The 16,804-nt window shown below is 34.2% G+C and overlaps 3 protein-coding genes across 6 annotated transcripts; 1 reads left to right on the top strand and 2 right to left on the bottom strand.

Moving 5' to 3' along the window:
• Positions 1 to 36: 36 nt before the first annotated feature.
• On the top strand, positions 37 to 3,161 carry LOC113862798 (psbP-like protein 1, chloroplastic). Of its 3 annotated transcripts, XM_027496002.1 has the most exons (9): positions 37 to 169; positions 245 to 344; positions 568 to 609; positions 1,050 to 1,130; positions 1,285 to 1,367; positions 1,502 to 1,624; positions 1,701 to 1,772; positions 2,495 to 2,591; positions 2,921 to 3,161. In XM_027496002.1, exons 1-9 carry the CDS (start codon positions 119 to 121, stop codon positions 3,022 to 3,024), a joined length of 753 nt encoding a protein of 250 aa, XP_027351803.1. In that variant the 5' UTR covers positions 37 to 118; the 3' UTR covers positions 3,025 to 3,161. The 3 variants fall into 3 exon arrangements, with proteins under 3 accessions (XP_027351803.1, XP_027351804.1, XP_027351805.1); XM_027496003.1 differs by lacking the exon at positions 568 to 609; XM_027496004.1 differs by lacking the exon at positions 2,495 to 2,591 and having other exon boundaries at positions 2,921 to 3,056.
• A 3,108-nt stretch (positions 3,162 to 6,269) lies between these two features.
• LOC113862699 (60S ribosomal protein L23a-1-like) lies at positions 6,270 to 8,204 on the bottom strand. The gene is made up of 4 exons (XM_027495828.1): positions 8,119 to 8,204; positions 7,923 to 7,970; positions 6,823 to 7,189; positions 6,270 to 6,533 (listed from the first exon to the last, which is right to left on the bottom strand). Exons 2-4 carry the CDS (start codon positions 7,936 to 7,938, stop codon positions 6,449 to 6,451), a joined length of 468 nt encoding a protein of 155 aa, XP_027351629.1. The 5' UTR covers positions 7,939 to 7,970; positions 8,119 to 8,204; the 3' UTR covers positions 6,270 to 6,448.
• Positions 8,205 to 10,865: 2,661 nt separating this feature from the next.
• On the bottom strand, positions 10,866 to 15,773 carry LOC113862879 (protein-tyrosine-phosphatase MKP1). 2 transcript variants are annotated; one of them, XR_003504498.1, is made up of 3 exons: positions 12,820 to 15,773; positions 11,683 to 11,863; positions 10,866 to 11,213 (listed from the first exon to the last, which is right to left on the bottom strand). XR_003504498.1 is itself a non-coding variant. In XM_027496152.1 (2 exons), exons 1-2 carry the CDS (start codon positions 15,319 to 15,321, stop codon positions 11,807 to 11,809), a joined length of 2,559 nt encoding a protein of 852 aa, XP_027351953.1. In that variant the 5' UTR covers positions 15,322 to 15,768; the 3' UTR covers positions 11,053 to 11,806. The 2 variants fall into 2 exon arrangements, 1 of the variants encoding a protein (XP_027351953.1); XM_027496152.1 differs by having other exon boundaries at positions 11,053 to 11,863; positions 12,820 to 15,768.
• Positions 15,774 to 16,804: the final 1,031 nt, after the last annotated feature.

Raw genomic sequence — 16,804 nt, 5'->3', positions numbered from 1 at the left:
GTAAGGAGGGGGCCAAATTCTAATGGATAAGCCGAAGAGGTAACAAGGGTGTCCTCGACCACATAGAAAGAAGGAAACACAGAACACAACTCACTCACCATTCACATCACACCCAACAATGACTTCTCTGCAGAACTCTCCAACACTCTTTCACAACTCTTTCCCTCAGGTACACATTCTCTCTCTCATGCTTTAACTTTCTTATTTGATTCATTCTTCTGTTTCCAACATGGGTCAATTGCAGAAGCATGCTACTTCTCGTTCATCTAAAAGGGATGCCATTTCCTTCATTGTCAAAGCTTCCCATGAACCCTCAGCTTCTTCAACTGGGTTTCTTTCTCAAGGTTGGATATTTTTCTTTTGGGTCTCTTCAAGTTGAATTCACAGCCATCATTCTCTCATAAGAAGTATTATATTTGTATGCATGCATTTTCAGTGTGCTTGTGTTGTTTTGTGAGTACTGAGTAGAATTGTGCAAGTGAATGTAATCTATTTATTTATTTGGCATTTTAGGCTCTACTTTCTGCTCTTTGAATTTGCTCGTATCTATGTTATCAATGATTGTAGGCAAATTGACTCATGACAAAGATGCATTGTGCAAACTGCTGTGTGCATCTTCTTATCTAAAATGTCATGTAAACCGCATACGAGTCACTGAGGTCATTGACCTTATACATGATGAAATAATATTAGCAAAGCATGCTGGGGAATAAGAATATGAATAACAATTTGATTAGGGCATCATGGTGAGATCTAAACAGTTTCGAGTTTTGACTATCTATTCCTATGTCTGTTGTAAACAACTTAAACAATAGACAACAATCAAGACTTATCCTACTATGTGAGATCAACTACATAGATCACATGAGGCTATTGAGTTTGGCTAAAAACCAAATTCTCAGAAATATTATTTATTAATACATCTCTTTTAATAATTTCCTCTAATATTCTTTTAGATCTCCCTCTACCTTTTTTATCTGACATTGAATTGCTATCATTAACTGGGACTGTATCAGTTTTGTTTTTAATCTCTTGCAATATTTTGGCAGATAGACCAGGAAGGCGCCAAGTGATTGCCATTGGGACAACTGCCCCATTAGTTTTTCTGTTCAATCAAAACTCATACTCTTGTAAGATTGCATTTTAAGCAGTTAAAATTTCTAAATGTTACTCAGTTGTGCTTGATCAGGAAGGTACAAATGTTGTCTATGACACCTGTGACTTTCCTAAATACTGAATTACTGATGCCTGACATCCTGAGGACATACCCTTGATATGGCTCAGTTGCTGCAGAAAATAAGAAAGGATTTTTGCATGTTTTGGACAAGAAAGATGGATATTCATTTCTCTACCCTTTTGGGTGGCAGGTGAGCATTGTTATTATATACTTTCTGCACCAGTGTGACTTTTATATCTATAGCAAGTTGATTTATCGATATAAGGCTTATGTGGAAGTTAAGGTTAGTTCCTTTATCTCTTTATTATCACGGGGAGTGGGCAGGAAGTAGTGATTGAAGGTGAAGATAAGGTGTTCAAAGATGTCATTGAACCACTGGAGAGCGTCAGTGTAAATATGATACCAACTGGCAAACTGGATATTAAAGAATTTGGGCCCCCTGAGCAGGTTCGGTTTATATCAGTCTGAGCTGCATTGTTTTAAAAAGAGAAAGGAATTAATTTTCATCTTAATCTGTTTGCAGGTTGCTGAAACTCTAGTAAAAAAGGTTTTGGCCCCTCCAAACCAGAAAACAAAGATAATTGAGGCAAAAGAGGTTTGATGCCATACATGTCTTTTCCTATTCTTTTCTTTTTATCAATTAACCTCTGCATATTTAATGTACTGACATTAGTTCAACAGCCATATATGTATGTGTTCCTTGACTCTCGTAAGATCCTGTTATGCTAATCTTATCTTATTTTGAATCTCAAGCTTTACTCAGGATATAGTTACTTGAAGTAAAATATTATTGTTCCTTTCCCATGTTTGAAAATTTTGTTGTTGTTTATTCATCCTTTAATGTCCCTTTTACTTTCCTACGGAAACAAAGCAGTCTCTCTGTCTCATTGAATTGTTGTGCAAGTTTATGTAGTATTCATACAGAAATTATTGCCTAACAAATTAAAAAGAGACCATCAAATAATGGTAGGAAATAGGCTCACAAAGAAGAATATTCATTTTTCCTTTTTGGATAAAAGAACAGAAACTTTTTTAACTTTTTGAGGGTGTTTGGTAAGCACAGTTAGTTGTCAATCATATTCTGTCATTTGATCTTCCAGATTCCAGAGGGAGAACTACAAATTAGGAACTTGCCAAGATTTAGGAATAGTAACCAAAAGAGTGGTAAATCAATATCTATTTATGAAATGTTAAAGTAACTTCATTTTCAATGTCCTGATCTCTGGTACTTGTGTTTTGTGTGTGTGTGTGTGTGTGTATTTGTGTATAACTGCAAAAACACTGATCATGGCTTGCTCCATCTATGAAATGCTTCAGCAAGATATTGAGGGAAAAACATATTATCGATTTGAGTTCATTGCTCGGGCTCCAAACTATACTCGTCATGCTCTCAGCACAGTCTCCATTGGCAATGGTATGGTTTGATCCATTTGAATATTTTAAGTGCATCATAAAGTCTGTAAATTACATGTCAAATTATATCAATGGGCATATACGTGTATGGGAAGGGGTAATAAGCGCATCCTTAGTTCTTCAATTCGTGAAAATTTTTCCATAACTGTATCTTTTTCTTTTAAAAAAATTAATGTATTTTTTATTGTATCATGTTTAATTTTTGTACCTTAATAGACTACCCCAACCAATTAGATAAGTGAATTTCATTCTTATGAACGCATTTTTGGAATTCAGTTTGGAACTCATGCATGTTATTAATGTTACTTTAAATTTAATTATTAATTGTAGGTAAATTTTACACCTTGACAACGGGAGCAAACGAGAGAAGATGGGAAAAGATGAAAGAGAGGTTGCAGACGGTCGTAGAATCCTTCAAAATTTTCGATGTTTGATAATATTTATTATTACCATATTAGAGATATTTAACTCTTCATCAGCGAGAATGTTCATTTGAGCTTTTATAGTCACAAGTTCAACCTGTTGTTAGCTTTTCTCCAAATATATGTATAATAAATGTGTAATGCGTTGTACAAAAAAGAAGGGGGAACAGGTTCCTTATGCCCATAGCAAAATCTCACCAGAATATATATATATATATATATATATATATATATATATGCTAATATGTTTTCTTTTCAAGAACAGAAAGCTTGGGAACAAGACATGTCAATACGAGCAACTCACCTTCCGAGAAGTTTACAATATCATGTATATTTAGATTTGTTTATTTTAACAAAGAAAATAAAAGCTTGTCATTTGACCGAAAAGAACAGTCAAAAGAAATTAATTAAAAAAAATACTCTTCAACATAGGATTAAATTTCACTTTTGAATCCCTACGTACTCTCCATAACCTTTGAAAACAGGATTTACTAGAAGATGGCATGTGCCCTTCCCTTTACTTTTCTATTTACATGCTAATGACACCTTATTATAACTCGATTATGAAAAAAGAAAACAGCTAAAATAAATAAATAACCCATTTTTACACTCCAATTGAATATTTATTCAAGACATGCTATAATAGCACTACTGGAAAAAGATTGGAATTGTAAAAAACAGGTTAGAATAGTAAAAAGGGAAAATAGGTTGCAAAATTTTATTGATATAAAGACAACAAACGGCCTACTCCGCCAAACTTATCAAGTTTGAAAATATAAAATACGCAATAGTTCGCTATTCTACAACTTCTAGCTGCTTCAAACCGTTAATTACTATATATCAATAATAGAAATTCTTATAAAAACAAAATAATTAGATATAGTTTCTGTATATCAATACATTCATAAATATTCTATTACAAGTGCAGAAAAGTTTCAGATGAAACGAATAAAGATGAGTAAGGGGGCAGAGATAGAGATGTGGAGTCCAGATGTAGCTCAAATAATAACAAAGTCTATTATTGGGCAACGATGGAGACCTTTCAAAGAGATGTTGTCGGACAACATGGGAAACCCATATTCATCAAACTCACTCTTTGTATATTATGTACCAGACATGTAACAATCCCTTCCAAATTTCAAAACCCAGTAGGCACCTGTCTATGTCTGGTTTTAAAAGAAAAAAACAACAATAAATTGTTTTTCTTTCTTATTTATTTAGCTTAAACAAGAAAAAAAGCACCTATCATAATAGAAACTTACAATAATTAGATATTGTTTGTGCATGTAAATACATTCATAAATTTTAAAAGCTAACGCAGAGTTGTTTTAGTTGAAAAGAATGAAGGTAAAGGGGAGATATTGTGATGTGAAGTCCAGATGTAGCTCAAATAATAACTAAAGTATACTATTGGGCAACGATGGACACCTTTTAAAGAGATGTTATCGGACAACATGGGAAACCCATATTCATCAGACTCACTCTTCGTATATTATGTCCCAGACATGTAACAATCCCTACCAAATTTCCAAACACAGTAGGCACCTGACTATGTCTGGTTTTAAAAGTGAAACAACCATAAATTGTTTTTCTTATTTGTTCAGCTTAAAACAAGAAAAAAAACACCACAAGAAGCACCTATCATAATAGAAACTTCCAATAATTAGATATTGTTTGTGTATATCAATACATTCATAAATTCTAATAGCTAATGCAGAGAAGTTTTGGTTGAAAAGGAATAAAGGTAAAGGGGAGAGATTGTGATGTGAAGTCCAGATGTAGCTCAAATAATAACTAAAGTATACTATTGGGCAACGATGGACACCTTTTGAAGAGATGTTATCAGAAAACATGGGAAACCCATATTCATCAGACTCACTCTCCATGTACTCTGTCCCAGCCATGTAACGGTCCCTACCAAATTCAAAGACGGTAGACACCTGACTATGTCTGGTTTTTGTTCTAAGAAAATAATATCATCACATGTTTTCCTTTTTCATTATTTAGTTGTCTGCTATACTAATAAAGGATTTCATTTTATTAGTATCTTGTAGAGGGAAAAATCAAGTATCTCAATACCACAAATTAGCTAACTTAGGGATGTTCTTTACAATATTCACTTTTAGATTGATCTATATTATCCTGTGGTTTCATCTACTAGTGTAGGGATCAAGAAATGAGACAGCCAATTACATGAAAATGCAAATGAACTAAACCTTCAGTTATCAACTATATGGGTAAAACCATTAAAGAACCATGAACAAATCCTTCAGTTATTCACTACCAACCTGGATGACAACACATGCCAAATGAAGAAAACTCAATTCCTCTGGTGTTCAGGACAGAAATTGATACCTTGGAATACAAAAAAAGTGGAGAGAGATCAAACCTAGGAAACATTGGAGTCAGTGAGCTGAACTTTTTTCCTCCCACTACTTTGGCTCTTCAACCACGAAAAATGACACTTCCAAATAATGGTGGTATGACAACAATTCATGGAACAATGACGGAATCCTTTCCAGCTTTGCATTAATGATAATGAAGATAAAAAAAAGTGGGATCATTGTTTACCAATTCAAGTTTACGATGTTAAACTTACAGAATCTTGTTTTAAAAGGGCATGATGGGTGATATGTAATGCATGCATTGGTGACCCATGGGTCTTTCCTTACTCTAACCCGTACAATTAGCGGGCTTTGTATATTAGGACAAAAACACATATGAACACACACACTATGATACTTTGAGGGGGGTTCAAAGAAAGGGCTAGGATATTGGTTGGGGTAGCCAGTTCAATGGGCTTTGGTCCTCAAAAGCTCTAGGATTATATGAACCTAAGATAACTCAATCAGGAATGTTGTGATGGTTTGATACAGATAGGGCAAAGCTACACAATCCAGATCATTGGAATCAAGCAACTCCCTTGCAAAGAGCAGTTAAAAGTAAATTCATACACGAGACTTAAATTCATTATTAAAAATTCTGAAGTAAACAATCATTGGTTTCAATTCAAATTCTTATTCATCCAGTAAAATGAGAAGGACCCAATGGTAGCAAATCTTAAAATGCAAATTCCTTGATAGCACCATAAGAGGACTCTGCAACATGTGCACAACCCAACACATTAAACGAGTCAAATAACTAACTGATAACTAAATACACTGACTTAGACCATGAAGGGCATGGAAATAATCCAGGTACAAACTCCCTTTCTCGCAAGATATATAATTACAAATTAAAATGGTAATAATGATAAAGCAAACAAGCAATCAGTCACAAATTATTAGAGGTATAAAACTGGATTCATTAAAAATGTTCTCAAAATTGAATGCACAATAGTTAATACACATGGATAACACAGGATTCCTAACTCAGGACATGTAAAACAACTATTTTAGCAATGAAGGGTTGACTTTGTTCTAATCAAGAGTACAGCTTAGATGATACCAATCTTGTTGGCTACATCCAAGGCATCATAATCTGGAGTTAACCTAACATATGCTTTCTTTGTTCCATCAGGCCTGCAAAAAACGAAATAAGGAGGTTGGTAAAAGATTTAAATGATATATATCATTCTATGCCATACACATACAATAAAGACCCCAAGTTTAATATAATCACAATTCTATAACTTTTTTGTTTAGTTTTAGTTGATTCATTTCTATATCAGTATTGTAAATTTACTTCAAAGGATCCAAGTAAATAGTAACCACCATGAGCAAAGGAACTAGTTTCCTTTCTCTACACTCAGTAACTTTCAACAATTCAAATTTAAATACAGCATACAGAATACATTATCAAATCAATTACCTGATTAAGGTATTCACTTTTTTGGCCTGAATGTCGTACATTTTCTTCACGGAATCTTTAATCTTCTTTTTGTCAGCACGGATGTCAACAATAAAAACCAGTGTGTTGTTATCCTCAATTTTCTTCATTGCAGACTCAGTAGTTAGGGGATATTTAAGAATCTGATAGTGGTCCAACTTGTTTCTTGGGGGGGCACTAATGCGGGGATACTTAGGGCTCCTTTCCTTCTTCAATGTCTTTGGCCTGTGAAATGTAACTGATGTCCTGATCTTTTTAGCTTTCTTCTTAAACACTTGTCCACCTGATTTCACAGCCTTGGCTGTCTTCAAGGCTTGAGCTTTGGGATCAGCCTTTTTAGTATTGTCCACTGCATAAGAAAAAAAAAGTAAATAGATCATTAGCACGTATCCAATACTGCCTTGCCATCTAAGCAGATAACCACAAGCTATGCATTAAACTAACAGACAACTTGGAAGCAGAACATCAAACCAGCAAAAATGGTGAAAACAGATAAAAGACCATATCATACATTGGCTAACAAGAGCAGCAATGATTTATGACTGAGCAGTTAAAAAAGTAATGCAATATTATACACAGTACTATTTACAGTGAATTTTATAGCAAGGAACATAGATATACATATGCAATCATGTCCAATATTACAGGATTCAACGTTAACATTAATTTTGTCAATGTCTCAGAAAACACACCAAATACATTGGTCTACATGAAAAGGCAGATATTCTTCGCTCATGTAAAAATTAAAGAAAATGGTAGAGTGGCACATCCATTTTCTAAAAATTAGGCACATATGTATTCAGTTCTTAAGCAGACACTGAAGTTCAAGAGCCCTACAGCCAGAACAGGGCATGCAAACAGAACCAAAAGAAACAGCAGTATATTTACCATATGCACAACATGAGACAAGTGATCGACATTATCAAACAGGTAAAGTTGTAACACAAAAGAGACAAACACTCGCCTCCAACATTTCAGCAACGAAATCACAAATGTCAAAACATTATTTACACGGGCAGCAAGATAAATTGATATCGATAGTCTTGAATAAATGGCCACTGAAAAAATAACGCAATACTCACCCTTTGCAGGAGCCATTGTAAGCTTTCACCTACACTTCTCAGAATCTCCTGTATGAACATATAACACGAAATTGAATTAACCATAGCAGTTAAAAAAAAGAAGCAAAGAGCAAGTTTCAAAAATCAGATTCAACCCAATGGAAAAAAAAATGCCCAGATACACGCGAATCTGAATCAATCAAAAAATGAATGAAACCTTAAAAATCGAAGAACAGGTGCAGCGGCCAAACTAGGGTTTTGGGTTGAACTGTTGAAGAAGGAAGTGGGTACAAGTGACTTATATAGAACACGAAATTACATTAGTAACCTTATCCAGCCCAATCTCTGAAGCCCATGGTACTATGCCTATTAGGTCATCACATAGCCCAAAGAACTTACACACAAAAACGTTTTCAAAATATGTTAAAGATCGATGGGTCGGACCGAGACAAAAATAAATTATCACAACTTGGCCCGGCTCCTTTGTTTAAAATTATAGTAATAATTGTTGAAAAAAATTATAATAATAATTTTTTAAAAATAAGTATTTTTAATTAAATATTAAATAATATATCATATATTAGATTAATATTTTAAAATAAAAAAATGAATCATAAAATTGAGAAAACTTAATTTAATTGATTATCTTACTAGAGATGGAAAATTAAGTAAAAATCAAAATACAATCATTTTTCTAAATAAAAATAGTTTGATTAATTATTTTTTGTTTATTTACGATTTACAAATATTATACAATGTTTAATTTTGATGGGAAAAAAATCAGCATGGGTTAAAGAAATTAATAAAAGTAAAATCTATTTGAAAGGAATGAGCCTCATAATAAATTAAAGTTTAAAAGTATAAGGATGTGCAAACATTAATTTTAAAAAATCTTTGAACTAAAATATGAAAGGTCAAAAGATTAAGTTGTATCTAATACGACCTATCAAGATCAAAAAGATTAATAATGAATTACTATCTTTCACAAGAAATTTGAAACTCAGCTAGCATAAAGTGCTGAATAGTAAAAAATGACATGAGTATTACAAACAAATAAATAAATGTTGTTGCAATATATTATTTCTATAGAAGAAAGAGTTTGAGATAAGAAAAAAACAGAGAATTATAATGAATTGTTGCTTGACATTATTCATTTAATCGAAGCCTTTAAATAGGCAAGTACAAATGACTAATTGCTAAAAATTAGGAATCCACTACTAACTGAAAAACGAAATTATAGGAACAATAATAAAACTACTATTTGCTAAAGATATGGTCTTTCTAACTAACTGCTTGTACTCGATGACATGAGCTTCCTCAATGGAACAAACTACAAAATTGAATTTTGGAGTCATGGAGCAGAGTATCTTCTCAACCACAGCAATATCACCTGTTTTGTCACCATGGATATGCATCTTGTTGACAATGGCCATTATACGTGAAAAATAATCAGTTACCAACTCACCTGATTTCATTTGTAATGTTTCAAACTCCAAACAAAGGGCTTGAAGTTGTCTCTTTGCCCTTGCAGAACCTTGGTATTTTTTCTCCATGGAATCCCAAATATGCTTGAACGTGTCTTTACAAAGGATGGTTTCCAAGATTGAACGATCAATTGCTTGGAAAAGATAATTTTTTACCTTTAAGTCTTTCAAGCATAGCCCTTTTATTTTCCTTTTTCGAGCCTCTGTTATTGCAGTGTCATTTGCTAATTCCTCAATTCCCTCAGAAACAACTTGCCATTACTCTTTGGATCTCAAGAAGTTCTTCATCAACATACTCCAATTATCGTAGTGTCCATCAAAGTAGGGAATGGATGGTTGAACGAAGTTGTCGGTGACCATTATTTTGTTTGCAGTGGCTCTGATACCACTGTTACAAATAAATAAATAAATGTTGTTGCAATATATTACTTCTACAGAGAAAAGAGTTTGAGATAAGAAAATAGCAGAGAATTGTAATAAATTGCTGCTTGATATTTTTCACTTAATCGAAGCCTTTAAATAGGTAAGTACAAACGACTAATCGCTAGAAATTAAGAATCCACTACCGACTGAAAAACGAAATTATAAGAACAATAATAAAACTACTATTTGTTAAAGATATAGTCTTTCTAACCAACTGCTTGTACTTAAACTCAATATACACGTACGTACAGCCTTAACAATGGGAACCATACAAATGAAAAAATTATTGAGTTAGTACTATTTATCATTTCACTTTTCTTCTTCTATTTAACTTATGACTTGTATTCTTCGGACACTAGTGAATACAATATTAGATAACAATTTATGCATATCTAATGTTAAATGAAGTGTCTATTTTTTTGTCTTGTGTGTACCTAACAATTATCCCAAGTAGTCATAGTTGAAGGGCTAGATTGAAAATAACAGGTACACCAATATAAGATCTTGAAAACTTCTGTTCATATATCGTTTTTGAAATATTTAATGTGTATGATTGGGAAACAGTTAATTCCGCATTCTCCCCGATTTTACAATGTGCAAAAACATTTCACAAAACGATTATTTTCTTGCTTTTTCCTACGAGGGATGTTACAAGATGGGTTGAAGAATTCAATCATTAAAATACACCCAAAAATTTTACTTTGTTCACATATTTTATGCATATCTTTTAAGAGAACATCAAACTTAATATAAACATTAAGAGGCGAATTGTTTTACTTTGTTTAAATTGTAAAATGTAACCAAACCTTAAACTATGATTCAAGCATACTTAAGAACCAATCATAATAATCCCAGCTTGAAACTGCATTGCCTTTAGATTCCAAAAACTCCTCTCCAAATTTTTTTGTTTCGTATCCTTAACCATTCATTGAATTTAATTTGCTAATCAACCGTGTTTGATTATTGAAATTGATACGCGAAACACAAAAAACAATATGATTGCGGGTCAAATTTCACATTATAGATCATAATCAGCTCAAAAAAACCGGCGATTACTGGTGAACAACAAACAAGTATTATTTGGAAATCTACAATGTGCAGCTAATACTATGAACACTTTTATTTAGGACTTCTATATAATCGAGCTATTGTTTCAAATTAGAAATTCTCAATCAGTGATTAGTTTGTTCATATATAAGGGAAATAAGCTACACCCTAACATTTTTTGCATGTGTCTGGAGACAGAGAGAGAGAGAGAGCTAAAAAGAAATCGGTTTTATACTTTTTAAATAACATGAGAATATGAAAGAAATTTCAGTATTTGAACATAAATTTCTAGGTAGAGAGGATGTTAAAGCACTGTACAATCAGCCGAGCTATAATTGACTTGGCATGGGGCAACCTCCTGCAAACAAGTAACATACAACAAAACTCAGTTTTAGGTGGCATGAGCATAGAAGAATAGTTGAAGGTATAGCACATGTATAGCCCACGTTCCAAGTTACCCTATTTGAATTTCTATTCATGCATGTTTTTAAACGAGTCCAAAATGGTTAGTTCTGATAGTTACTTTTATTAAGGGTTATCTGCAAGTGCAAAATCTTGTTGGTAATACTTTTTTGTCATGGTTTTCATGGTGCAGAGAGACATAAAAATCACAGAATGATTGCAACACTCTTCAAAGAGAAGATGTCAAGACTAGAGAAAAACATAGAAAAGAATATGAGCACATACACATGTTAAAAACATTTAATACAAACTATAGGTATATAAAGATAAATTATTACCATCATAACTTAGTCAAGATTAACCAGTATAAATATAAACTAATGCTCTGAGCATGTAATTGTAACTACTAGGATGCCATTCATTACCTCACTGGATTTCTTCTTTGCAGGGAGATCAAATTAGAGCCGGGAAAATTGCCATAGATAGAGACAACTGCAGATGCACCAAAGGTTATGGAAGTTACTTGAACTCAGGATTCTATCTTCTGTGCTACAATGAACTCAGCAAAGCAAGGAACTCTGGAGGTTCTTCATTCTCTTTAACAATCTATTCACAAAAGGGAAAATCAGCAGAAGAATCCAAAATATTGGGACAATCCATAGAGAATATTGCTTAATTCAATCTTGTGAGAGAATAGAAAAATGAATGGAAGATATAACATAAACCAACATATGCTAACAAGGAAAGGTCGAAGTGATTTTTCTGACTGTAAATTTGGCATTATATAGTCAACATAAAAAAAATTATGGTACAAAGTTCAAACTCAATTCTTTCAGTAGGACAAGTTGAGGGACGCTATGACAACACAATGCTATTGCACACCAAGAGGAGCTTAGAATTAAAAGGGAAAAAAATGAAAAATCAAGGAAAACAGGCAAATGAAGACACACTTTTTGGAAAATCAGACTTCCCCAAGAAATGGAAGAGGATTTATAGTATCTGCAGATCCTAACAAGAGTGCTGCCCTTCATTCTTACATTTTCCGCAACTTTACTTTTGTGAAAAGAGATGAAATATTACTTTTCAAACAATTTATGTGTTCCCCCACCCAACCCCCAATGGTAGGATTAAGGATCTAATCCTAAAATGCTTTGTATACAACAAGGGTATTTCCATCAAGTTGCTAACAAAATATTTAACATTTCACTCATAGACGGCACACATTTCTTTTATTTATAGTAAGAATGTTTCCATCCAAGTAATAATAATAATAATGATGATGATGATGATAGTAGAGAGAATGACAGAGCAAACACAACCAGACATCATATGATTAATATTTATTTCAGTGGTATGAGATAACTGTGTTTTAATTTAGAAAAAAAAAGAAGAAGGCAAAAGCAGGAAATAATTCCATATTTGTATTGTACATTTAAACAAACTGTCAGGGTAATACATGGAAACCACAGAGGAGTCAATTAACATATTATATTAGACAGACATGCCAAAATTATAGCATGGAGATGAAAGCACAATACGACAAAAGAAAGAAAACGTCATACCTTGATGACTGTATTCTTCAACAAACTAAACCGAGCAAGGAGATCACAACCAATTCGATTCCAGTCAACAGCTCCTAGAAAATCTGACTGTCTATCACTATCAAAGGGAGCCTTTGAGGTGTCACAATTGAAAGACCTCCCTACCCAAAAATATAAAATGTTTCCTGCATGTACAGGCATACTTGGAGATAATATGACAAAAGCAGCTTTAGAATCCAAATGACTTGCACCAAATGTCTCAAGCTTTTCTAAACTGGGCCAGAGATATACCGAAGCTTGTGTCACACTATACTGCAATGAGCCACTCTCATTAGTTCCCTTTGATGATGTAGAATTTAAGTCTTCTCTTGGGAAACTATCTATCGAAGGCTCAACACAGTTCCTGACAAGTGACGATTCCTTGCAGTGCACACTATCAACAATGGTTGGACATAATGCCAGCTTACACTGTTGAATTGAATTCACACCTCCATCCTTGGCTCGGTTGTTAGACTCACATAAATAATCTATATTATCTGATTGTTGCAAATAGCTAACATCGCCATTAACAACACCATGTTGTCGACTAGCATGAAGAGCCAAAGGTTTATCTATTACTTGTGTCTTATCATTCATTACCGGCAGCTTTAAAGATTTTGACAGACTCCCTCTGCGTTCAGCAAGGGAAGTTGATGGTTTTTTCAATGATAAAGAGGCTGACAGAGAATGAGGATCTGATAACTTGAAACGATGGATATCTATAGTGTTAGACACTGTTGGAGAACTAGAATTTGATGACAGAGATAAATTAGAAAAATTAGACAAAGGTGAAGATACAGAAGTCAAAACTGCAGCTGAAGAATCCAAGGACAATTCTGACAAAAACTTTGAATGAGTGCTAGAATCAGAAGAAATTGAATCTGGAGAGACATAAGATGGTGAAGAAGATGATGATAAAGATGATGATGATGACGACAGCGATGGAGATGGTGATGACTTTGCTGATGTATGAATACACAACATGGAATCTGAAAAGACCCTGGGAAAGGATAACTTAGGGGCTGAGACAAACTCCTTCATACTAGGAGACGAATTTTTACGCCTTAAAACACTCCAACTACTCTCTCTTGCAGGAAGATGGGTTTCATGTTCATCCTCTGATGACGCAAATGGAGGCACAAAACCTCCAATGATTGCTTTTTTGAAAACTTCAAAATCAACATCATATGCATCCACTTTCCTCTCACCAGGCACAATTTTAAAACTTGATTTGCTATTTTCTACTCTATTGCCGGATTTGTCCATCAAAGGCAAAAAATTTGAGAAAGCGTCCCAAAAATAAGGCGGTTCCTCGCCTTCCCTAATCACTACTATAGGTCCTTGTACTTTTTCATAACGAACAATCTGGCCCACAGCCCCTCTGGCATCCCTTTCCATGATGGTCTCACAACTCTTACCAATCCAAACATATATAGCAGAAGGAATGTGTATAATAAATGCACCCCTGGAATCCAGAGCAGACGAGGAAGGGTCCGTCAACATTTTGGGAACAAGATGCAAAGGATCATACGGTGAGTGAGGAGCAATTCTGTACATCCTCAGCAAAGAGCTAGGGCTTAGAGGGAACGCATGAACCCTTTTCTGGCACTGTAACAACTGGCAAGCAAAACCCATATTCGGATCCGCAATCCCTCTCGCCGCCTTCACAAACTGAAAAGCATCATCAAAACTCTGACCTTCCCTCCACATAAGGTAAGCAATCACTAAAGAGGTAGACCTAGACACCCCTTGACAACAGTGTACAAACACCCTCCCACTTTTTTCCCTGACATCCTCAAAGTAATCAAACACATCATACAAAATACTAGTAATATCCTCAGAGGGACTATCCTGCAGCCACAATGTCCTATACACAAAATCAGCCTTAAAGTACTCAGGACACACAAAACCCACACAATTCAAGACATGAGTGATACCATTCTGTTTCAAAATATCCCTGTCCCTAGCAACAGCATCACCACCAAGATACACATGATCAGCAACCTTTGAACATTCCTTATCAAAAAAAGCAATTTTATCCCTCTTCACAAGCCCACCATTATTGTTCTTATGATCAGGGTTCTGCTGAATTGAAGACAAATCAAGTTTCAACCTTTCACCATTACTACCATTACCTCTCCCACCGGGGGTGGTGGGTGGCTGCGGCCACTCACCTATGTCGTCCGAGCTCGCCTTCGGCCACTCGTCCAAGCTCCGGCGAGCGATGGAAAGGGGCTGCAGCGGCGGCAAACACGACCGAGCCTTGCAATTTTGCTGCGATCGAGGGGTCAATGGTGGCGGAGGAAACCGCCGATTCTGCCCGTTCGCAGCGTCGGCGCCGGAATCGGGATCAGCAAAACCCTTTGCAGCCTCGCCGGAAGGGTTGTTTCCGGCGGCGGCGGAGCGGGAAGAGGACCACGACGCCGACCGCCAGAACATTTTCCGGGAAGCGGAGATTGGGCACGCTTCGTCGTTGCCCACCATGCCCAGTTGGTCAAGAATCACTTTTTCAACGGAAAAAATTAAATTTTGCTGCAAAACCCACGAAAATTGGAAGAGCCCTAGCCACCTAGGTTTTCTGGGCTACGCCAAAACGGTGCTCATTGAAATCAATTTGCGAAATCGAAGCCCCAGAGGGTGAAGCATTTGATAAGGGAGAAAACACCCACCGAGAAGAAAGAGAGAGAATTGAGCAACGGAAAGCGCGTCTGAATCTTGAAGTGAACACTGAGAAGATGGGTCCCTATAAATGGAGAAAAAGATTAAATTTTTATGCAGAAAGGGTTCTGGGATTTGAAAGGGGGAATAGGGATTTGAGAGGGGAAATTGAGATTTAGAAAGAAATATAAAGGAACTGAGTTGTTGTTGAGAACAAGGAAGAGAAGTGGTTTATAGGAGGGAAGAGAACAGAGAAGGGTAAGTAAATAGTATTTTGTATTGAGTGGGAGACTCCTTCCATATTTATCACCTTTCTGCCTTTCTTTGTGTTTTGGGGTTTTTTTCATTATTTAATTTCACTATCAGAAAAGGAAGCATTGATCATGATTATTGTTTCACAATGCAAACCCCAATTTACTTATCAAAACCTAAAAACAAGTATATATTGAAGAAATTAAACACATACCTTGCCTACAAGGATAAGTACTGGCCATTTAAGGCAATAATATATATTTATTCATTGTTTTAGCATTTTCATTTCCTTTTTAATTTTTAAATAAATGCTCAAACTTGACTTTGAAAATTTTAGTAAAAAATGCATTGATTCTTAAGATTATAGAAAAAAAAAACATATCTTTATCATTAAAAATTATGAAGTGTAGGTTACTTTTATTGTTTTTAAAAAAATTATATATTTTAATTTTAATCATTCATGGTGAGATTTAATAATTAAATTTTTTTATTTTAATATTTATATCTAATTGCATGTGTGGAACCCAAGTTTCCCTTGAAGACTTCTAATGCAATCCAACAGCATAGGAAACTTTCGTTCGCTTCTAAAAGATTCAATAAGAAATTTGTTTCATTATTAAATTTTTCCCAATGCTCCACTTGTGTTTACTTTTAAAATTTATAAGAAGAAACATTTTGCAAATACTTTAACTCAATTTATATATAAAATAAATAAATACATGGACAAATTTTTCAAAATGTGTTCAATTGAACTACAAACAACATGATAATAACAATACTAATATGAACCTGAATTGCTAATGCACGATAACCAAATAGAAAATGTTCCTTCTTCTTACTCAACTTTTATTGGCATTGAATGTTATTTGAATAAGTTTTGTTATATTATTTTATTTTTTATTATTTTATAAAGTATATATTAAATAAAAATATAAGTATTTATTATCTTAAAAATATAAAATACTTTTTCATTTTATAATTTGAAGTATTTTTAAGCACAAAAAATAGAAAGATTTAAAATCATTATATATGAAACAAATGTAACCTCACCAAAATC

The sequence above is a fragment of the Abrus precatorius genome, unplaced genomic scaffold (assembly GCF_003935025.1).
Source record: "Abrus precatorius isolate BTA unplaced genomic scaffold, Abrus_2018 Scaffold3, whole genome shotgun sequence".
NCBI lineage: Eukaryota > Viridiplantae > Streptophyta > Magnoliopsida > Fabales > Fabaceae > Abrus > Abrus precatorius.
The sequence above is the reverse complement of the archived record's forward strand: the minus strand, read 5'-3'. Positions and strand labels throughout refer to the sequence as shown.